This window comes from Akebia trifoliata, chromosome 3 (genome assembly GCF_017979445.1).
Source record: "Akebia trifoliata isolate Shusen 1 chromosome 3, ASM1797944v1, whole genome shotgun sequence".
NCBI classification, from domain to species: domain Eukaryota; kingdom Viridiplantae; phylum Streptophyta; class Magnoliopsida; order Ranunculales; family Lardizabalaceae; genus Akebia; species Akebia trifoliata.
The window spans coordinates 36485275-36509179 of record NC_141377.1 but is presented as its reverse complement, the minus strand read 5'-3'; the positions used below and the strand labels follow the sequence as shown (position 1 = coordinate 36509179).

The window sequence follows — 23905 nt, the reverse complement described above, 5'->3', positions numbered from 1 at the left end:
ATTACGATCGCTCGTTTCTTCTCTACACGGATCTTTTGCAGAATCTTCGGATCCCAAATGTCCAGAAATCCTTAATTTAAGTCTCAGAGAGATCTGTTTCTTTCTCAAGAAAATTTTCTGAGATGGCGTCCGAGGTTGGAGCAGCAGCTGAGAAGCTCTCACAATTGGGTCTCAATGGAGATTGGGCTGCTTCTGCTCCCAATCTTCAGAAGAATCTCAGCATTCTTTCTCCGGATCAGGTGAGATCTCTAAACCTAATTAAGAGTTGGTTCGTATTCTATGATCATGCTAAGAGTTTATTTGTGACGAAGTATCGATCTTGTTTTTTCAGAAAACGTATTTAGATCCGAACTCCATTTTATGAATTTTTGAAGTCTAGATTCGATGCTAATCGACTAGTTGTGGCTGATCAGTTTCCACTTTTACCATTCTTTTTTATTTTTGTAGAAATCTGATAGTGTTTGCAGATGATCCGTCATAGATTCAATTGGTTACGTGGATGATTGGATTATAATGAAGTTGGTTTTAAGAAATTAACAAATGTTTGAAATTTTTTCGCCATTGCATGTGTGTGTGTGTGTTTGTGTGCATGTTGTGTGTGTATGCCATGGGTGTGAGTTGTGGGTGGGCATGTGTGTGTTCGGCTTGAAAGATTTCTAACAACTGGATTCGTGTGTGTGTGTTCTGCTTGAAAGAGTTTTAACGACTGGGATCATGTGTATGTGTCATAACTTAACCAATAACCAACACTCCTGATATTCTTCCATACAATTTGTTCCTATAAATAGATCTTTTATTTTTTTCCATTCCTTCTCACCGATCATTTTTTTGTCACTTAGAAAAGAGTAATGGATATGATAGTTATGCATGACTAGTGTTGCAAACCTTATTTTCTTTGTTGTTAGTACCCCTGCTATGGTGTTGAAATCTAAACACTATGTGGGTAATTTAGAGTCTATTGGTACTTGTTATATTCTTATAAATTTTTTTTGCCCCCGGTTTCATGATGTGATTTTTTATTACCAGATTGAACTTGCAAAAATGTTGTTGAACATGGGACAAAGCCATCTTTTTGAGCATTGGCCAGAGCCATGTACTGATGATGAAGAGAAGAAGAGCTTCTTTGATCAGGTTTAATTTTGTGTTGTGGTAGTATTATTGGTTGGGATTGTAATGAAAATATTTGCTAATGTTCTCAAATGAAAAATATTTGCTTAAATGCTGAAAAATACAGTAAACAAACAGACCCTTAGTCATCTTGCCTGCTTTAATAGAATTTGCATTTACCTATGATAAAAAAAAGAGGACCAAGGTTTGGGAGTTATTTCAAAGTGAGGTTTAATTAATATTTGGGTTCATATCTTAATTTACTGCTTTCCTTTATGAAATTCTGCTCGTTATTTCTGAGGTGTTTCTTTTCAGGTTAATAGGCTTAACACAAGCTATCCTGGTGGTATGGTTTCATACATTCAGAATGCTAGAAGACTCCTAGCAGATTCAAAAGCTGGGAAAAATCCATTTGATGGCTTTACTCCTTCTGTAAGTGGCTGCATTCTTCTTGTTCTGAAATCTCTGTTTTGGATACATGTTTGCTACCTTTATTTTCACCTCTGAAATTATACTCCTGAAGCCTTATTGCAATATCTCATCTGAATATAAATGCTCTGCTCAATCTTGATTGATTGGGTAGAAGTAGTTTCAACTCGTTTTTATGACGGCTTATGTCAGTGTTTGATGTTGTTGATGCGACACTGAAGAGAAAAATCAACTTCTTTGCTTCTGATAGCTACATTCTGAGAGAAGAACAAATATAATTTAACATTGAATAACTTCATCCTACACGCATGATCTATAGCTCTATGCAAACGATGAGTTTTGTTATTTCTAAAAGTGAACTCTCCAAGTCCATCACTAAAATGAAGTACTTGGCGATCATTTATTATGGGCCAACTGACTATAACAAGTGCAACCTGAATCGTGTTGTTGCTTCTAAGTTTTATCTGGGTTTAATCCATATAAAATTTCCATATTGACATATCTATGACTCAACATCGACAATTATGGGATGAGGTCCAAAGGGATGAGATGAACCATCAGCCTCATTAACGATAATTGAAAAAAAAAGAGGAAACTCGTAAAATACTTGAGGTAATAAAATGTTTTCAAGTTTGACATTTTTTGGTCATTAATTCACACGACCTATAAACCTCTGGAAGTAGGCAAATTATATATGTAATACGTCTTACATGACAATTGAACCCTTATTTGTGTACTTCTTGTTGGACTTATCCAAAGACCTGGACTCGAGCTATAGACTTTCAATGTGATACTTAGGTAGAACTGGATTCAGAATTATTTTCTCATCCCATGAATGCAGCAAATGCTGCTGGTGTTTCAAAAAAATAAAAATAACTCATAGTTTTATAGGATAAGGGATCTTAGTGAAGAACTAAAACATGCTTTACAATTTAAAACTGAGCAGTTTTTGGAGATGCAGTTATGAACACATTTTGATTGCTGTTGGGTTGGTGAAAACAAAAACTCTTTATCTAAATCTCAGATTGCAAATATATTGACTAATACCAGCTGTTGTACATGATGTAGTAGTATCATACCTTATGTTTTCAATCAAAGTTCTGAGCAATCGTTTAGATATAGTCCTGGACCCCAAGTAATTAAGTTGTGAGTCTCTGCTCATGAGAACACCCACGTAGTACGGTTGAGAAGAGCATTAAGTGGTAGGACATCATACCATAATCTGCTCTTGGGAATGATGTCACTTGAAGAAGTTTCTAGAATATGCACTAGGAATTCATCTGTGTCCAAGAAATGGCTTGATCCTTATGGTTATAGTGTCTAGAATGCTATTTTGAGAATACGTATGAAGCTAACATATTTGTTTCAGGTTCTATAAAGAGGGTGGGGTGGGGGTAGGTTTCTGGAGGATAGATGGTGTGGGGAGTCATCTCTAAAGGATAATTTTTGGTACCTCTCTTTCTCCCTCTTATCTAATAGAGAATTAGAGATTGCCCTGTTAAGGAGTTCATGATATGGGATGAGGGTTTAGATTGGAATTTTGGTTTCTGGTGCAATCTGAATGTTTGGGAGTTTAATTTGATCTTGGGCTTACTTTCTTGTATAAAGGCAAAAGCTTGTGGTGTGGGACTGGATGCTCGGTTTACTCCCCTAACCACTGTTCAAATTTTCCAACCTTGGATAATAGGTCCCTTCTTAAGATCACATCCTTTGTTTGGACCTCTTTTTGAACAGAATCCTTATTGTGGAATCTGGGAGGAGAAACAAGAGTTTTTTCCCTTTCCAGGGAAGAAGCTTGACTTATATAATGTTCTTTCCATCGAAGAGCTTATGTTAAAGTCATCAAATCTTACACCATCAAGGATTGCTTTTTGAGGATTTTGTATTTAGATGAGATTTCATTGTTTACGGGAGAGGTACCTTTTATTTTTTGTTTCTTGCTATCAACTCTATGGTCTTGTTTGTACCCTTTCCAAAGGTTCATATCCTTTTCCTTGTTTCCTACAATAATTTTCTATATTGAACTAAAAAAAGTGGCAGTGGATAATATTACATCCCTAGGGGTATAGCGAGGAAATTAGACCAGATATAATACTCCATATAGTCAGTCCTAAGATAGAAGCCAACCCTAGATACGTTCTTATCCATTATGTTTGTAGAACAAAATATCAACCTGGATGCTATAGTGTGCTTTGTGTCAGACCTAGTTGCTTCCTGTTAGAAGATTAGGTTTAAGGAGAGAGAGGAACATAGAGAGGAGAATGAGTAGGTCACTCCCAATAGGGTTCAACCTCTTTTTTATATTAAAAACATGTGGTTGGTTGTGTGGGCTTAAGTATTGGGCCCACACGGCCTTACATTAATGAGAAATAAGACATTGGTCGTGTGGGCTTAAGAATTGGGCCCATACGACATTAAATAAGAATTCTAACACTCCCCCCCTTCAAGTTGGAGTATAGAAATCTGATATGCCTAGCTTGATACAAAAAGTAAGAAAGAAACTCCTAGACAATGCTTTTGTGAGAACCTCTCTTAATTAATTTTCTGACTTGATATAGGGAGTAGATATCTTCTTAGCCATCACTATATCACGAATAAAGTGGCAATGAACCTTAATATGCTTGGTTCTCTCTTGGCATACTGGATTACTAGCTATATAACTAGTAGCCTGATTATCACAATACAAAGGCATAGGAGTAGGAACTTCAATCCCATCTCCTTTAGAAGACTCTGACCCCAAAGCATTTCACATGCAGTATGTGCCATCGCCCTGTATTCTACTTTAACACGAACAGGCTACAACTTGCTGTTTTTTACTATGCCAAGTCACCAAATTACCTCCCACGAAGGTACAATACTCAGAAGTAGATCCACGGTCAGTTCGGCTCCCTACCCAATCAACATCTGAAAAGCCAATAATGGATATAAGGGGTGAAGGTCTGTATAATAATCCTTTGCCTAGTGACCCCTTCAGATACCTTAGTATCTTAAACACAACATCCTAATGAGTTTGTCGCAGAGAATGCATAAATTGGCTAACTACTCTCACAACAAAGGTAATATTTGGGCGAGTGACAATCAAGTAAATTATTTTGATTATTAATCTACGGTAACGTCATGCATTAGGATAAATCTTCCTATGTTCAACATCAAGTTTAGTAGTGGGATCCATAGGAGTATCAAGTGGCTTGGATTCAAAGTACCAATCTCAAATAACAAATCCAGAACATACTTCCTCTGAGACAAACTAATATCTTCTTTGGAGCGAGCTACTTCAATACCCAAGAAATAGTGAAGAAGACTCAATTCTTTAGTGTGAAACTGTTTGGCTAATTGAGTCTTCAAATCTAAAATACCATTAGGATCACTTCTAGTGATGATGATATCGTTTACATAAACTATCAACACAATAATTCCACTAGAAGAGTGCCTCACAAACACTGAATGATCAGAAGTAGACCTAGCAAATCCATAGGCGAGAATAACTGAGCTAAATTATCAAACCAAACTCTAGTTGATTGTTTAAGCTCATAGATTGCCTTTCGTAGGCAACACACTAGTCCAATCTTACTAGAGGCGATAAGTTCAGCTGATTGCTCCATATATACCTCCAGCAAATCTCCATGTAGAAAAACATTTTTGATATCCAACTGATATAGAGGCTAAGCATAACACTGATGTAGATAGGTTTGCCGACAGTTATCTCAATGCCTATGATCGAGTTAAGAAGCGTCGAAGAAAGAAATCAACGGCATTGACCGAGTCAACTCGGCTTGATTAGGTCAATTCAACCCAAGCTTTGACCGGTCCACATGATTTAGTCCAACTTCTCTTAGGACTCTTTCTTTTATTGAGTTTCTATTTTTTAAGTTGCTTAAGTAGTCCTAGTTAGTTTCTAATTTAATTTTAGAAAGTTTCTTTTCCTAATTAGTTTCTAATTAGTTTTATCTTTTAAATTCATTTTTATTCTTTAGGTTATAATTAGAAGTCCTTTTAGATGTCCAAATTGATTTTTAATAGGATTACAAGTATTGGTTCTTAATTTTAGTATTTGCGATTAATTTCCATCAATCACGAACCTAGATTGAAGTTTCTAGTCTGTTTTGCTCAACATAGAGATTATTCATTACTCTTAGTTCTTGGGATTTCACCCTAGAACCATATTTTTAACATAAACTCCAGGTTTGTATGTTCTACCCTACATCAAACACACTGTAACTGAAATAAAAACTCTAACAGAGTTCAGATGAGCCATTGGAGAAAAAATCTCACTATAATCAATCTCATAAGTTTGTGTATAACCCTTGGCTACTAGATGAGCCTTCAACCTTTCAACAGATCCACTACTTGACTGTATACACCTATTTACACCCTACAACCTGCTTCCCAGGTGGAAGCGGAGATAGATCCCAAGTATGATTATGATGAAGTGTTGCAATCTCCTCATCCATTATTAGTTTCCACCCAGAAGAGGATGGTGCTTGCGTATAGGAAGTAAGAACATAAATAGTCGACAAGGAAAATGTAAATTGACGAAATAAAGGTGACATTCGATGGAAATACACAAAATCAGCAATTGGGTGCTTAGTGCAAGATCTAATACCTTTCCGTAAAGCAATAAGAAGATCACTAGAGGTAGAAGTAGATGCTGGTGGATGTGGAGGAACCTTAAGTGAAGCTATTGATGGATTTGGGTTGGCAGAGAAGATGAAGGTGCTCGGAAACGAGTGCGTTGATATACTTTAAGAGACACAATGGAATGATCATCTGCAGGAAGAATTGGAAGACAGGAGATAAGGAAAGTGTAGGAGATAGTTCCCCCTGATGAGAAGACATAAGATCCAAATCAAATGAGGTACTGACAAAAGAAAAATAAGGTGTAGCCTCAAAGAATGTCACATCAACGATTACATAGTAGCGTTGAGTGACAGGACAATAATACTTATACCTTTTTTGTGTACGAGAGTAACCCAGAAAGACACACCTGATGGATCTTGGGGAAAGTTTATCCGACCCAGGCTCAAATGAGTGAAAGAAGCAAATACAACCAAAGACTCTAGAAATAACAACAAAATAATGAACTTGAGGATAAACTAGAGAGAAAGGTCATTGATCATTTAAAATTGATGATGACATGCCATTAATAAGATGACAAGTTGTAAAGACAACATCACACCAATAAGGCTTAAGTACATGCATCTGAAACATAATGGCGCGAGCAACATCAAGTAAATGACGATGTTTTCGCTCAGCAACACCATTCTTTTGAGAAGTATTAACACAATTGGCTTGATGCCATTATTTGAATAAAAAGACTGAATAGAAGTTTGCTAAATTGGATTGGAATTTCTTTATAAAAAGTAAGCAAAACACGAGGAAATTCAGTGCGATCTTTCAATAAGTAGAGCCATATTATACGGGAATAATCATCCACAAACACCACAAAGAAATGAAAACTAGATAAATTTCGTATTTTTGACAGACCCCAAATATCCGTATGAATTTCATAAAAAAGATTTGATTGACGACTCTCAGTACGATTAGGAAGAGAACTATGGTGATGCTTTTCCAATTGGCAAGTCTCACATTCTAAAATTGACACTGAACTCAACTTAGGAATAATATGACGTAAATTAGACAAGGACACATGACCCAACTGACAGTGCCACTGAAGAGGTGAAATGGAAGCACTCAAGGCAGAGGTAGGCACATCGACATTAAATAGTATAATCCATCTTTCTCATGTTCCAAACCAATCATCCTCCTCGTCTTAAGATGTTGAAAGACACAATAAGAAAGGAAGAAGGTTACGGAAGATTGCAATGATTTTGTAAGTTGACTAACAGAAAGTAGATTAAAAGGAAAATCAGGGACTAAAAGAGCAGAAGGTAAGGAAAGAAATGAGTTTGAAAAAACATCACCTTTCCCAACTACATTGCAAGTGGACCCATCAGCTAGTATAATGTGAGAATTAAGAGAATGAAAATTAGAAAAGAAACGAGATATACTAGACATGTGGACACTTACTCCTGAATTGATGACCCAAGATGAAGGAGACTTGGCAACCATAAATGTGGGATTACCTGAAGTAGTCATATTAGCGGTGGATGGAGTAGGTCCTACAGTCAAGGTAGTCAACTTATGATGAATCTCTCCCAACTGTGTGGTAAGATCAGGAACACAACGCTAAATGTAGTCTAAGGAGTGGAATCGGTGGAGCTTTGATGAGGTTCCTCTTGAGCCTGATTAGCCTAAACAAGTTTACCCTATTCATCCCAACAAAATTGTTCAGTGTGGCTAGTGTAGCCACAATAGGTACACTTCAAAGCACCATCACGACTTCCTCCACCACGACCACCACGTCCTTTTCTACCACGACCACGAGGAGAATTAGATGAACCACTAGAAACTAATGCTGATAACTCGTGGGAGTTGTAGCCGAGACACTCCCAAGATAAGCATGTTGAAGACGAGAGAAGGCATTGGCAGGAGTTGGTAAAGACTTACTAGTAAGAATCTGACCCTTCAAAGAAACATACTCTGGATTCAAGTTTGAGAGAAACAGTGCAATATGAAATTCTTCTTACTATCTTTTCTAGGTCTCATGGTCTGTAGTCAAAGGCTGATGCTGATATTGCTGAAGTTCTTCCCTCATATCCTGAAGAGAGCTATAATAGTCATTCAAGGATTTGTCTCCTTGTTTAGTAGTGAACAGGGCATCAAATAGATCATATACCCTAGAAACGTTCTTTTCTTGAGAGTACATCTCTTGAATGACTAGCCAAATTTGTTTTGTTTTATCCAAATATATCACATTGGTGGAAATAGAGACCTTCATACTGTTCCACAACAATGTCATAACCAAGGAACAATCACTTTGCCAATTTTCATACTGTTTGTCATCCCGGGGATGTGCATCCTCAATCAAAAACATTGATTTCTTCTTTGCACAAAGGAATACTCTCACAGAGTGTGACCATGGGAGATAATTAACGTCGTTGAGCTTAACAGAGGTGATCTGAGTACCAACACCATCAGAAATCCCCAAATTTGCCATCCGGGGAGGAGTAAATTGAAAATCCACACAAAGATAAAAAAAATCTCAAACAAATATAGAGTATCCCTTGGGGTATTCTATAATATGCAGCTAGGGTTGAGAGGCCAACTAAACAATGATCAGAATAAAATCGCAAAACTCAAATTGAGATCCGGACAAAATTTCATACTATTGATTGAGAAGTCAAATTTTCTTTTGTAGAAAACATTGTTCATGGAGCATCGTTCACATAGACAACGCTGTTCACGAGCACTATTCACACGACCCTATTTTTCTTTTTTGAAACTGAATTTTAGGCTTCAAAATTGTCCACCAATTCCCCAATCATTCATAAACACCATAAACAAAACACAAACGAAGCCCTAGATAAACATCTAGGTGCAAACAAACAAACCTCAAACACCTAATCTCTTTTTGGAACCAAGGCTTTAGGGTTTGGAAGTGGGTAAAGAAAGGGATTAAGAAAATGGAAGAAAAGAAGAGAAATCAAGCAGATCTAAAGGTAGAAGTGTTCTGATACCATGTTAGAAGATTAGGGTTAAGAAGAGAAGGAGGAATATAGAGAGGAGAATGAGTAGGTCACTCCCAATAGGGTTCAACCTCTCTTTTACATTCAAAACATGTGGTTGGTTGTGTGGGCTTAAGTATTGGGCCCACATGACATTACATAAGAACTCTAACACTTCCAGTTTCCCCTTTTAAAAAATTCAGGCCAAATGTCTAAGCAAAGATGCTAACTTCTCTAGTCTATACTACTGTATAGAATGTAAGCGCATATTTTGAACTTGTTGGGGGCCATCTTTTGTTGCTTTTATATGCCATGGGGCGATTTTCTTACCAACTACTTCTCAATGTGAGAGATGTTCTTCCCAGCATTCTTGTACCTTTGCTCGTAGTGCCTAGCTAGGTCATCTCGATCTTGCAGGCTTGCCCTCTTGATCTTTCTTGTCTTGATTCTTAATAAAATTATACTTGCAGAAAAATGTGAACATGTAAACTTTTTTGGCTTTTATAGACTACAATTTTTCGTATTGAGTAGTTTCAATCGGTAAGATATGGATTGATGCAAGACCTTGGACCATATCTGTTTCCATGGTTAAAGTTTTGTACCATCTTGGAAGTTTTGGTTGAGACTTTCTGATTTCAGCCAAGACCAAAACAAAAAATTGACCATTTAATGTTTCGGAATGTATCAATCAAGACATTCTCTATTTTTCTCCTGACCCAGACATGCGTCGAAACATGATTTTAGACCTTATATATATTATTATTTTTTTTGGTAGGTAAAGGGTTAGTGGTTAGCAAGGTGAAGGTGGGTTTGAACCTAGGACGTGGGAGCATCACTCCACACATCTTACCAACTTAACTATTAGTGGTTGGCACTTCTTGTATATTAGTACATTACCTCGTCATATTTGACTATTTGGTCTCTATATGAATCTTCATTGCTGATCACTCGTATAATGTGCTGTTGTTCTTGGTGTTCTGTGGTAGCTTGCATGAGCATGCATCTATTGTTCATAATATTTGAAGTTCAGAGAAGCTACGTCGTACTTCTCTGTAAATATAATGATTGAAATGATCATAATGTTTTATTTTGAGACATGGAAGTAAATGTTTTGCAGGTTCCATCAGGCGAGATTCTGACATTTGGTGACAATAACTTCGTCATGTTTGAGGAGGCTGGCATTAGGGAAGCACAGCATGCTGCATTTGTTCTTGTCGCAGGTGGGCTTGGGGAGCGTCTTGGGTACAATGGAATAAAGGTAGACTCCATCAGTGTATATGTGCATTTAATTCTTAGGTGGTCCACAATTTTGGATGTTGTGATTTAATATTTTTGCAAAATATGTAATGCCTTTGTTTGCTTATCGTAACTAGCTACTGGATTACTATGTCTTTACATGTATGTATAATATGTATGATTACATCCTTGTTTGTAAATACCCATTATCTGTTTATTGTTTAATTAGAGAAGCTGTATCTTTAACTGTGCGTACTTACATATTGCAGTTGGCTCTTCCTTCAGAGTCCACCACAGGCACTTGCTTCTTACAACATTACATTGAGTCTATTCTGGCCTTGCAAGAGGCTAGCTGTAGATTGGTTAAAGGTTGGTATAATATAAGTTTTCTTTCTTTTTTTTCCTGAAAGATAGTGCTTTCTTAAAAATTAAGTATATTTCTACATTATTTGCCACTTTTGCTGCTTTTCTTCATTCTATTGTTTACAAACAGTGGATGTACATATTTTATGGATATGTGTGACCTACATTATGAGGTGTTTGTCTTAACATATTCACGGGGATCCAGATCAAATGTTAGGATCTTGCCTAGCTAGCCATTTGTAATAGTGTCTTGTGTAAAATTTCTCTTTATCAGAAGCTCCCGTCTCTAATAATAAGAAATCCTACAATTATTTATTTATTTTATTATTATTATTATTATTATTATTTATTTATTTATTTTTTTTATTTTTTATTTTTTTTGGGGGGGGGGGGGGGTGTTCTTGTGATTTCATATTTGTTTACTTTTGTTGCTGAAATTGCAAAAGATTTTCTTCCTCTGAAGTTTTGTCATCTCCTAAGTTTGGAAAACCATGTTTTAAAGTTTCTTATTGTTTCAGAATGTTCTGGCCTAGAGTGAAATGAATAATTGACCGTGAAACATTAATTGTTTCAGGAATGTTTGGGAGTGTTTTGGAATCTCTTAGTTGAGACAGTCTTGTTTTTCTCCTGACTGAGTTATTTCCTTGAGACAAGATTTTAAACCTTGTGGAAAACTATTTGAATTGTTAATATTTGATCATTTTTTTTAATTGGACTATTCTAGTAAGTTTTGCATTCTTTGTATGCCGTCCTAAAGCCTGTTTTTGACTAGCAGAAAGATGAGATTTAGTTTCTTCTTTCTACAATCTACATGATTTTGTACAGAGGCCTGGGTCCTGGACGTATGGTCCCTGCTTCTTTTCTCAACCTACAAGGTTTTTTCATTAGCAGGTGGCCATTGTAGGAGAGTTAGGGTCGTCATAGGTATTTCTATTTTTTTTGGTAAGTTAAAATTTATTGATAAGAGCACAAGGTGTCCTCAAAAAGCAAAATCAGATTACAATCTCCCCCTACTAATAGTTTCCCATCTAAACAATAATTCTTCGAAAAACAAACCCCTAAACTCCTTTAACTGCTTACACCAGAAAAACAACAAACCAAGAATACTACAAATAATCTCCTGCAATGAGCTTTCCCTGCCATTGAAAGTGCATCCATTCCTCTCTTTCCACAAGTCCCAGCAAATCCCAAAGGGAGTAAACTTCCACAAAATCTTCATCCTGCCAGAAAAGGATGGAGACTTCCAATTGAAAAGAAGAGAAGTAACTGAGCTAGAGAGACACGAAGAAACCTTAAACAACGAAAGGAAGTGAGACCAAACACCAAAAGCTAAATCACAATGAAGGAGAAGATGCTTCACAGACTCCTCACTCGTTTTTCACATACAACAATAATCCACCAAAAACAGACCTTTGTGTCTAAGATTATCAACTATTGGAATCTTGTTTAAATCTGCCAACCACATGAAGAATAACACTTTGGTCGACACTCTAGAAGTCCACACAAAAGATGAAGGAAAGCAAGACTCATGATTTCCTTCCAACAAAGAATAGAAGGACTTGACCGAGAAACAACTATCACTAGTACCTTTCCAAATTCGACGATCCTCCCTACCAAGAGAAGAACCCGACGAGGCTAACAAATCAATGATAGAAGTTTCATCCCCCATCTCGTAGTCATTAAGTCTTCTTCTTAGACCAAGATCCCAAGACACACACCTCTCACTTGGAACCAAAAAAGCAGTGACAAGCATTCCTTTCCTCATGGACAATGAGTCCAAACTTGGAAACAAAGTCTGCAGAGGAGTCTCACTGCACCAACAATCCTCCCAAAAACAAATCCGGTCTCCTCTTCCCACCTCATAGCGGATATGCTCACCCAAGGCAGCCCCCACATTAGAAATACTTCTCCAAAAACCACACCCATAGGAAAATCTACTTTGCTTACACTCCCAATCCATAGGGTCCTCTCCAAAACTTGGCTGCAATGACTTTCCTCCAAAGCTCCTCGTTTTCATTTCCAAAACGCTAACACCACTTACCTAGCAAAGCTTTATTCACAGATCTAAATATCCTAATCCCAAGACCACCCAACTTTCAATTCACTAAATGAAATTTACGATTTCCCACTTTATCGTTCAAAAGAAAATTTCTCACCAACTTTTCTAATTGCAACTCAATCTTTCTAGGCAAAGTGAACAACAATAAAAAGTGATTAGGGATGCTTGAAAGAGTGCTCCTGATTAAGATCAACTTCCCACCCTTAGAAAGATACTTGGCTTTCCAGGCGCCCAATCTCTTTCTAACCCTGTCAATCATAGTTTTTCAAACCGATAAGGACCTGAAAGTCGCACCTAAGGGAAGACCCAAATAGGTGCTAGGGAGAGAATTCGTTTGACACCCCAAGAAATCTACCCAAGCATCGATGTTAGGAACATCTCTTATAGCATGAATCTTACTTTCTCAAATTAATGGGAAGGCTTGACACTACCTCAAACCAACACAAGAGGCCCTTGAGAAAGCACACTTGCCCCAAGTTTGCGTCTAGGAAAACAAGGGGGTCTTTCTTGTTTTTATAACCACATTAAGGGCATTAACACACACTCACACCCTCTCTCTCTGTTAAACACACATATAGATATACACGTATATTAGGGAATGCTACCATCCAATGCAAGCATTGGTCACTACCAACCTCCAACTTTTCCCCCATAAAATAAATTTAATATGTCTTTTAGTGTCAAAAAGTAAGGTATCAAAACAAAAATGAGAGTAACAAACTAGGCTAGGCGAGCCATTATAGTGAGTGTTGATGAGATGTAATGTGGAATGCAATCAATGATGAGAATTACTATAACTTTAATTTGCCAGTGGTGAAATTTTCCTAGTCGAGGATAATTGATGGGGACATCAAAGCTTAAAGAGTAGATTTTAGTTTTTATTTAGATTTATGCTTTAGGACTTTATTTTCAGCTTTTTGGATTTATTTTGATGTTTTATTGGCTCATGGTCTTAGTATAATATTTAGGGGCAGTTTAGTAATTTTAGTTTCTCTTTTATTTAAATTTATTAAGGTTTGGAAATTAAGAGAGAGAAAGTTACGAAAATTAAGTTTATTTATTTGGTATTTTAGTTGGACTAGGATTCTTGATTTATTTTCTTTATAGAGATTGTATTAGGATTTTTTTATTAATTAATGAATGATGAATGATGAATGATGAATAAAATTGAGATTGAAGACTTGATATTCCCATTAATGGTGTGGTGTGGTGTGGGACCATTTTGGAGTGAGTCAAATATCTCTTTCTTCTAATTTATTTTTTATTGTTTTATTTTTCTTGATTTTTTTGAATTCTTGATTTTTGAAATCCCTTTCTTGATTTTTTATTTCTTGAAGTCTTGGATTCTTGAAACCTATAAACCTTAATCTTTATCCTTTCTCTTAACCTTTAACCATTCTTTAGTCATTTTCATTGAGATTGTGGTTATATTTGACCAAAAATCCGAAATTAAAGTCCTAAAATATAAATTTAAATAAAAACTAAAATCTACTCTTTAAGATTTGATGTCCCTATCAATTTTCCTCGACTGGGAAGATTTCGCCACTGATGAAATAAAATTGTTGTAATTCTCATCATCGGTTGTGTTTCGCATTATTAAAAATAAAAGAATATAAAATAAAATAAAATAAAGATTAGAAGAAGAAATAGATATTGGCTTCACATCACACCATTAATGGGAATATCAAAGCTTCATTCTCAATTTTATTCATCATTCTTCATTCATTAATTAATAAAAAAATCCTAGTACAATCTATATAAAGAAAATAAATCAAGAATCCTAGTCCAACTAAAATACCAAATAAATAAACCTAATTATCGTAACTTTCTCTCTCCTAATTTTCAAACCCTAATAAACTTAAATAAAAGATAAACTAAAGTTACTAAATTGCCCCTAAATATTATACTAAGTCCGTGGGCCAATAAAACATCAAAATAAGCCCAAAAAACATGAAAATAAAGCCCTAAAACAGATATCTAAATAAAAACTAAAATCTACTCTTTAAAATTTGATGTCCCTGTCAATTGTGCTCATATTTGCCTAAAAATCCGAAATTAAATTATACCCAAATCCTTAACCCAATCTCCAATTAAATTTCCTTAAATCCTTCATTTTTTCCAAAATCAAATTCTATTTTCTTATCTCTCCTATTGTCTCTCAAATCCTTAACCCAATCTTCAACTAGATTTCCCTAAATCCCCTATTTTTCCAAAATCAAATTCCATGTTCTTATCTCCTCTTGTTGGTCCTGCATCAAGATGATAGTGCTGGATGCAGGCAATACAAGGAAAGGTACAATCAGAAACAAATCCATTTGAAAGAGCCTAGGTTATAGCTCCTATAAGTGATAAATAAATTCTAGTTGACCGAGATGGTTTGGCCATAAGAAGCATTCTGGTGTGGGTTGTAGGCTTTAAGAAGACGAAGGAAAGGTTGAGGAGGACATTGGTTTAGGTAGGTAGAAAGCATTTTTTTGTTTGTTTTTGATAAATAAGGTGGGAAGGAAACATTAAACATCGTGTGTTAGTAAAACTTAAATGGCCTTAGACAAAGTTGAATAGTGAAACATGATTTGTGTAGCTAACCTAAACATGTTTTTAGAACTAGGACTTAAAGTTCAGATCATGTGTTTTCAAGATTGGGTTCACTCTAATGATCCAACCAATTTGTTGTGAGCCAAAAATGAGACAGGTTGGATTCAGGTTGATTCACTTAAAGGTCAAGGTTGAGTCGATTTTTGTACCGGGCCGTACAAGAAATTAGTTGATATATGGCCTTTAATGACGATGGAGATAATGACAGTGAAACACATCCATGTAGCACATTATGCTTATGGACATGATTAAGCATAATGCATATGATATATTGTAGTGTTAAATGTATAAATCACAATCTCTACTGTCAAGCCTAGAGTTTTCATAACCCGCCCCCACACACACACACACACACACACACACATAGAAAAAGAAAACATACAAAAAGAGATATGTGATGGAAATTTAACAAATATCACTTTAGATAAATTTTGGAGCTCTTTACTATTGGATTTTCATTACGGAAAGTAATTGTCATGGTAAAGTTAATAGTAGCATTTATTTACTTTGCCTTTTCAACTGATATTGTTATTGAATTTGTAGGTCAGTGTGAAATTCAGATTCCTTTTGTGATAATGACATCGGATGACACACATGCACCTACTTTAAAGCTTTTAGAGTCAAATGCTTACTTTGGAATGAAGCCTACACAAGTGAAACTTCTTAAGCAGGTCCATAATTGATCGATGTTATGTCCCATTTAAGCAACTACTTTGCAATTTCTTGAATGACATTATTTCCTTTGCTTCTTTTAACACTTATTTCAGGAAAAGGTAGCATGCTTAGATGATAATGACGCTAGACTTGCCATAGATCCCCACAACAAATATAGAATTCAGGTACAGTTCTTATTTGATCTTTGTTTAAGACTTATATTTTATGGGTTCCATTTATAACTTCAAGATGTGCAAATGCTCTTACGATTTTGGTATTATCTCTATGCTCAGAGTCTTTTTCCTGTGATATGCTTTTGATAGACAAAACCTCATGGCCATGGTGATGTGCATTCACTTCTTTATTCTAGTGGTCTTCTAAATGTGTGGTATGTATCATTTTTGACCTAGTAGTTGAATTTATCAATTTATGTTTTTTATATTCTAGTTTTGGCTTCTTACTAAGATTTTATGACATTTGATCTTTAATACATTGGTTGGTTCTGTGCTACCATAAAATTTGCTCTAGTGGTTTTAGAGCTTAAAATTTGATGTCCTGACTTTTACGTTGTTAATCATTGTCTCAGGCATGATGCAGGTTTGAAATGGGTTCTGTTTTTCCAAGATACTAATGGACTACTCTTTAAGGTTCAGATGATTTGATGTTGCATGGCTTGATCTTTTGTCTCCGGGAAGAATCTTGTTTGGGGTTAAATTTTCAATAAGCTTACTCTTCCTTCTTTTATTTATATTCAGGCAATTCCAGCATCATTGGGCGTTAGCTCTACCAAACAATACCATGTTAATTCTCTTGCCGTTCCTCGCAAAGCCAAAGAAGCTATTGGAGGAATAGCTAAACTTACTCATTCTGATGGTATTATTATTATTATTATTATATTTAAATAAATGATGATATCATTATGCTACTTTTGCCTCTCTGTTAGCTTGCATCTAGTGAGCTGTGTAATTGTTGGGAAAATAGTTACCTGATCAATACATTTGCTTTATTCTTTCAAGTATAATGCTTCAGAGCACCAAGACCATAAATAAAGCTTTAGTTATATGCATAAACGGCAAATCTGAGAGATGAAAATAGCCAAGTACTTGATTGGATATCTACCATCATTAAGCAAAGAGTAGATGTTGCAGCGCCACTTTCTTCCTCCATCTCTAAATGTCACCTAGGGATTCACATATGTGTGACATCTTCTTTGAATAATACCAGTTGGTCCAAAATTAACTATAATTTTCTGATGCATCACACTAGTACTTGATCAATACAGTTGCTTCTTTTGATTTTTGAATGGAACTGCATTATGAAAATTGTTATGTATGTCAGATGAAGCAATAATTAAGCTTTTGGAGGATGGCTTATCACTGGCAATTAGATACATGAGAGATCAATTTTCACAGGAGTTGAATGATATCCATGGGTTGTTGGATCTGCCTTGGTGTATTGGTTTTTTTTTTTTTTTTTTTGGGGGGGGGGGGGGGTGGGGTGGGGTTTTGACTTCAATGTGATCTGGTTTGCCAACGAAATGAGAGGTGATAAGATCGGGTTTGCCAACGAAATGAGATGTGATAGTGGGATAATTAGAAGTAAGAGGGATTTCTTTGAGTTTGTGGAGAGATGTGAGCAGTTGATCCCCCTCAACGGAGCTTTATTCATTGGATGGAAAACCTATGGTGTACGGACTGGCCCACTTCTCTGATATTTTCCAAATAACTGTTTCAAAGCTTGCATCAGATCATGGTCCCACATTGCTTGATTGTGTTGGTGTTAGTTGTCATTTTTTCCTGTTTCATTTTGAGGTTGTGTGGTTACAAGAACCAAGGCTTGTGGAACATAGCAATCTTTTTAGTTAGAAGGCCGACCCAGTTTTTTGCTATGGAGAAAAATGGAAGCTCTTAAGGAGAAATTTAAGGCATGGAAAATGAATATTTTTGGGATTGTAGTCTTGAACAATAGGGGTTTTTCTTGATGAGATTGGTTGATAAGTACATTTTCTGAGGAGGAAGTTAACATAATAAAAGTGGAGGCCAAGATCGAAATTTTAAAATGAGCAAAATGAAAGTATATTAGTGGAAGAAAAAAATCCTGTGTGTGGAAGCTTGAAGGAAGGGATAAAAATACTAGCTTTTGCCACCATATTTGCAATGCTAGAAAGCGCGGGAATAACATCTCCAGTCTGGTGATTGGTGGGCAATTAGTCAAGGAGGATGAACAAATAAGGGAGTGTGGTAGGGTTTATTAAGAACCTATATACGCATTATTATTAGTCTTTTACTGGGCAGACCCCAAACCAAATTACTATTTACAAATGCTTCCTTCAAATTGAAACAATTCTCTTTAAACCTTATCTCTCTTTACAACCGTTGAGTAAGAAATTATGAAAGGATAATTATAAGGTGCAATGATGCTGGACATAAATGTCCAAAACCATTAATATATTACTTATTTCAAAAGAAAAAAATACCCTTCATTTTTAATTGGATCATTAAGATATGAGTTGTGCTGGAGTAACATTGAAATTGACGTCGTTTCACACATTGGTGTGCACAAAACCATAGATGCTTCTCACTCATATCTCGATGGAAAGCATCTATGGTTCTGTACACACATCCATGTCGGCAATATGTGAAACGATGTCAATTTCAATGTTACTTTATCATTTTCCTTAAGATATAGCTATTTGTATATTATAAACTTGAAGATGATGATAGGCTTCGTTGCTATTATTTCCTTTTTTTTCCTCCCTCATGCTGTAATAACACAAAGAGATCGAAAAAGTTATATTTTACTTAAATTATTTATTTTTAAATAATTAAATATATATATTTTTCAAAAGTGTTAAAAAAAATTCTATGATTTTTTTTTTGTATTTTTGTATTTTTGATTTTTTATTATCTTTGTTTGTTACGAACCTTATCATGAAAAAATGGTAAGGAAACTTGCAATGATTTTATATTTTTAATATACGTATAACATGCTCTTGATGCTGATAGACATTTTTTATGTACAATATTGATGGATATAATAATTTTCCTTTATATTTTATTTATAAAGATGTTGAATCTCATTCATTGTAAACGAGGGGTAATTTCTTCTTCTATAAATAATTAATATTTTAATGATATTGGATATTTTGTGTCCTACATTATTGGACCACATAATTATTCTTTTATAATTTTTATCAATCTTTACATGAGGGGTGATCCTGTCACTTTGAAGTAGATGCTTTAGTGAAGGGGGGAATTTGTAACTAAGTTTAAAAAGTAAGGTTTAGAGGGAGTTTATGTAAATACTACTTGGGTTTGAGGTCTGTCCGACAAAAGACTATTATAATTATTATTTTATACCTACTTTGAATGGTGAGTAAGGTTCAAAAGGAGTACATGGAGAGATCATTTGAAGATTAGGGTTTAAAAGTGACAACAAATTTGGGAGGTGTTAGAGCTCTGGGTTCAAATGGCTTTTTGGTTTTCTTTAAAAGTTTTTCGCACATTGTGGTTGATGATTTGATGAGGGTGATGGGGAAGACCAAGATTGCTTCGTTGCCTAGATGAGCATTTGTACTTCTATCCCTTTGTCCACTGAATCCGATAGATTTAAACCTATCAACCTTGTGTGTCATCTCTTCTTTCATTCTTGGTTAATGGGTCCTTGGATTGATTTTATAAAAGCTTCGAAAGTTTAAGACAGAGATCCATTGTCATTGTTTCTATTCATAGAAATGTTCGGGTCATTAGGACTTATGGCTTGCAGTTGTATTGAGATTGTTGCAGTAATTGGGTTCCAAATTAGGGGAAATAGTTCAATTATTTATCTTCTACAACTTGCAAAAGATGCTAGCCGACACAAAATATTTGGGATAGTAGTTTGCAAATGGTGCTATATTTTTCACAAAGGCCTATCAGGATCGACTGGAATATTTGAGATTTCTTTTGAGGCGTTTTGAAGGGATATTTGATCTTCTCATTAATTTGACGAAGAGGCAATTTTTTGGGATCAAAGAGGATTGTGGATTGGAATAGTTTACAATTTGCAGTTTGATTGGGTGCCAAATGGGTATGTGCTTTTGAATATGAGTAGTTACTTCATCTATAACTAGAGCTAACAAATACAAAAATAAAATTAGAAGTGAATACATTTGAAAAAAGGTTGTAGTAGCTCCTATAGGCGATTAATTGAGAGAAAGACAACCGAGATGGTTTAGGCATGTTCAACGAAATATCAAAAGTTGAATGCAATCATACAAAGAATTCCACTAAGCATGTTTGCTTGGGAAAGACTCCTATGACCAAGATACTCTTTGGGCACACTAGGTAGCAACGATATGCGTTTACAATGACCCCTAGAATGTGACCGTGGCATTTCCTGCACTTATTTCATATACATCCTTGTCGCCTTCTCACTATTTTTTGTGTTTACCAACTAAAACATTAAGGTCTTTGCATATGCCCAACTTGCTTTGGCATCTGGCAAGTCTTTCTTTTTAGTAAATACTCAATGTATAGCTTTTTGTCCAAGGTGCTACTCAACCTTGGCGTTATTGTCACATGAGGAAAATGGTTTAGTGGAAGTGCTTCAAATGGGACCTTCTTGGTTTGCATGGCATTCAAATTGTTGGCATGGAAGACAAGATTGATGTGGTGAACTAGTGTGGTAGCTGAAGCTTGTAGGAGACCTTGCTTATATCGATATGTTATATATGTGTCATAAGGGCTTATATGTAATTTCATTTGTTTTCTAGTTTTATATATACCACGGTTCATAGTGAGAGAGTGAAGTTCGACTTCTCCCACTTTCTCAATTTTTTTCTTCTCTAAACCCTAATATGATCTTCTACATGGTTTTAGAGTGGGTAACTACAGGGATGTAGGAGACGTGTTACACGTGAGGGGGAGTGTGGGCGATAGTCCCATATTGTCTGGGTATCATGACCTTAGGCTATATATAAACCTCGGGCAATCCTCACGTTACAAGCCAATCAACAGAGTGTTCTCCTCCAATTAACAATCAAATACAAAAATATGTTGGTGTAAACCTAACTCATCCTCACAAAACAGGCTTGTAAGATGAGGATTGTCCTCGGTTTATATATAGCCCAAGATCATGATACCCAGGCAATGTGGGACTATTGATCACACTCCCCCTCACATGTAACGGGTCTCCTACATCCCTGTGATTACCCGCTCTAATACCATGTAGAAGATCAGATTAAAGTTTGGAGAAGAAGAAAAGAATGGAAAAGGTGGGAGAAGTCGAACTTGACTCTCTCACTATGAACCGTGGTATATAAAACTAGAAAACGAATGAAATTACACATATCTCCTTATGACAGATATATAAAATACCGATATATCTAACACATATAAACAATGGCACCAACAATGTCTATTCATTTTTCACATGGGCTGTGTTATTCATTCTTGACTCAGTTGCAAATGAAATGTTACAGGGAGGTCGATGGTGATTAATGTGGAATACAATCAACTTGATCCTCTACTTAGAGCAACTGGGTATGTTGATGGAGACGCTAATTGTGAAACAGGCTATTCTCCTTTCCCTGGGAATATAAATCAGGTATGATTTTAACATATTTGGATTTTTTTTTTTAACTTTTGCCTTTGTAATGCAAGATTATGTAAGACTCTTCATGGTCATTTATCCTTGTAGCCATTTAGTTTCTTCATAGATTTGTAGAAAGGTTAGAGAATTATCTGTCATATAGTTATATTTGTCATTTGTGCCATCAAGCGAGATCAGCTATTTAATTCTCACATAAAATTCTATCTATTGACTATGCATCAAGATATGGAGGCGCCTGGAATGTTGACTTCTAATGTCACACATGCTTATGGGCTTATTTTTGGTTAGGATGATCTCCTCTCCAAGGAGATCATTCTCGTAAAAAATCAGCTCATTGTGAAACTTCTAGCCCTATCAAATGTGGCATTCAAGTTAACTTGAAAACAAATGGTCAATTATTGTTCAGTTGGTTTGTTGAGTCTTGAAAGTTGATGTAAAAGCATCACACACATGTTTGGTGCACCAGGAGATAAGTCAAGAGGCTGATTTTCGTGTGAGGATGATTTCCCTTGGAAAATTTCCATGCGGGCCATATGATCTCCCTTGCCCCTTTAGGTCTTGCATTGGACTCTTGCTAGTGTTTGTTCCCCCTTTAAATAGATTATTGGATTCTTGTCCTGAAGACCGCTAAATTGCAAAGTGAGTCACTTTGTGAAACTGAAGTTGACTAGGATGAGATTGAAGCTGAAAATGGACTCATTTCATTACACTGACTTGTGATATGTTGCAAGTTCGCACCAACTGTGTAAAATTTCTGCTGCATTTATATTATATTTACTATGAAACAGGGTTGAATTGATAGCACTCCAAATTATATTGGCTAGCAATTGCCAATAGGATTGGATATTTTTGTTTTTGAAAAACAAACAACCTTTATCCCTACTACATAACGATAACAGACCCTTTGTGACATTTATCACTTTGAACACCCCCCACCCCCCCGCCCTTTTTTTTTCCCCCCAAAAATCGTCCCTCTACTATGAACTCATGGTAATACTGTTATTTAGCAATATTGGAACTAGTGGATGGTGCCTTTATAACCATCCATCCCTAAAGTTGGTTGAGTTTACAATATTGCTAAGCTACTTTATCTACCCATTTTCCTCTTTTGCTGAGAAATTAGTTTTGGTTTTGTTCCAAAATTTTCAAATCCCTAATTTCGAATAAGTTGGATTGTGAAGAAAATAGTTACTACTAGAAAGTTCTCCCAAGATCTTTACAATGATACCAATATTAGCTATTTTATTTAAGTACGAAATTGTCATGGTATTTTGTATAATTCCCTTAGAGACATACACAAAAGTAAGTCGTTAAACTTTATGGACCACACAATGAAACTATGAGAAAGAGTGATTGAACAAGGCAAAACACAATGATGGATCAAAGTACTAATTTGGTTTTATGCTGGGTAGATCAACCATCAAGATAATCTTTTTTACTTGGACAATGATTGAAAAGTATAGAAAAAGGAGGAACAATCATCATATGGTTTTTATTAACTTAGAGAAAGTGTACAACAAAGTAACTAGAGAGCTAATTTGGTGGGTATGGGAAAAATAAGAGTTCAAAATTGATACATCAACATAATTAAGGAGATGTATGTTGTGGGTTGCGACCTGTGTGAAGGTAAATGGAGAGGTGATGAATGCGTTCCTAGTTACAATTGGTCTACATCAGGTATCAACTTTGAGTTTGTATTTATTTGTTGTAGTTATAAATGAAGTAACCATTCATATTCAAGAGCATGTACTTCGGTTTATTGTTATTTGCAGTTGAAGTTGTATTAGTTGATGAGACTCTAAAGGGAGTGAACACAAAACTATAATTATGGAGACATTTGTTGGAGTCCTAGGACTTTAGAATAAGTAAATTCAATATCAAGTATGTGGAGTGTAAATTTAGTACTCACATATAGGAGGAAGAATGTCTAATAAAAATTGATGGTCTAGAAATACCACAGAGCAACCACTTTTTGTATCTCAAGTCTACACGTAAGGATGGAGAGATTGAGGAGGAGTTTGCATATAGAGTCAAAGATGGATAGTTAAAGTGGAGGTGTGATTTTCGAGTGCTATGTGATAGACACCTACCAATCAAATTCAGAGAAAAATTTCATAAGATGGTAGTAAGACCAACTATGTTTTATGGAGCTAGATGGTGGCCAGTCAAGAAGTATCATGAAAGTGTAATAGAAATGAGGAGGTTCTGGTGGATGAGTGAAAAAACTATGAAAGTTAAAATTAGAAATAAATGTATTTGAGAGAATGTAGGAGTAGCTGCAATAGGCAATAAACTTAATGAGTGA

General features: G+C 35.6%; 1 protein-coding gene across 1 annotated transcript in view; it reads left to right on the top strand.

Moving 5' to 3' along the window:
* Window positions 1-23905, top strand: part of USP (UDP-sugar pyrophosphorylase) — a 37734-nt gene continuing 13829 nt past the window's right edge. Inside the window, exons 1-11 of the mRNA XM_086434816.1 lie at window positions 1-239; window positions 1027-1131; window positions 1423-1539; window positions 10219-10359; window positions 10607-10706; window positions 15898-16025; window positions 16122-16193; window positions 16332-16396; window positions 16595-16655; window positions 16764-16881; window positions 21470-21594. Coding sequence (XP_086290942.1) covers window positions 123-239; window positions 1027-1131; window positions 1423-1539; window positions 10219-10359; window positions 10607-10706; window positions 15898-16025; window positions 16122-16193; window positions 16332-16396; window positions 16595-16655; window positions 16764-16881; window positions 21470-21594 — 1149 coding nt within the window. The 5' untranslated portion in view covers window positions 1-122. The remainder of the gene's footprint in view (window positions 240-1026; window positions 1132-1422; window positions 1540-10218; window positions 10360-10606; window positions 10707-15897; window positions 16026-16121; window positions 16194-16331; window positions 16397-16594; window positions 16656-16763; window positions 16882-21469; window positions 21595-23905) is intronic.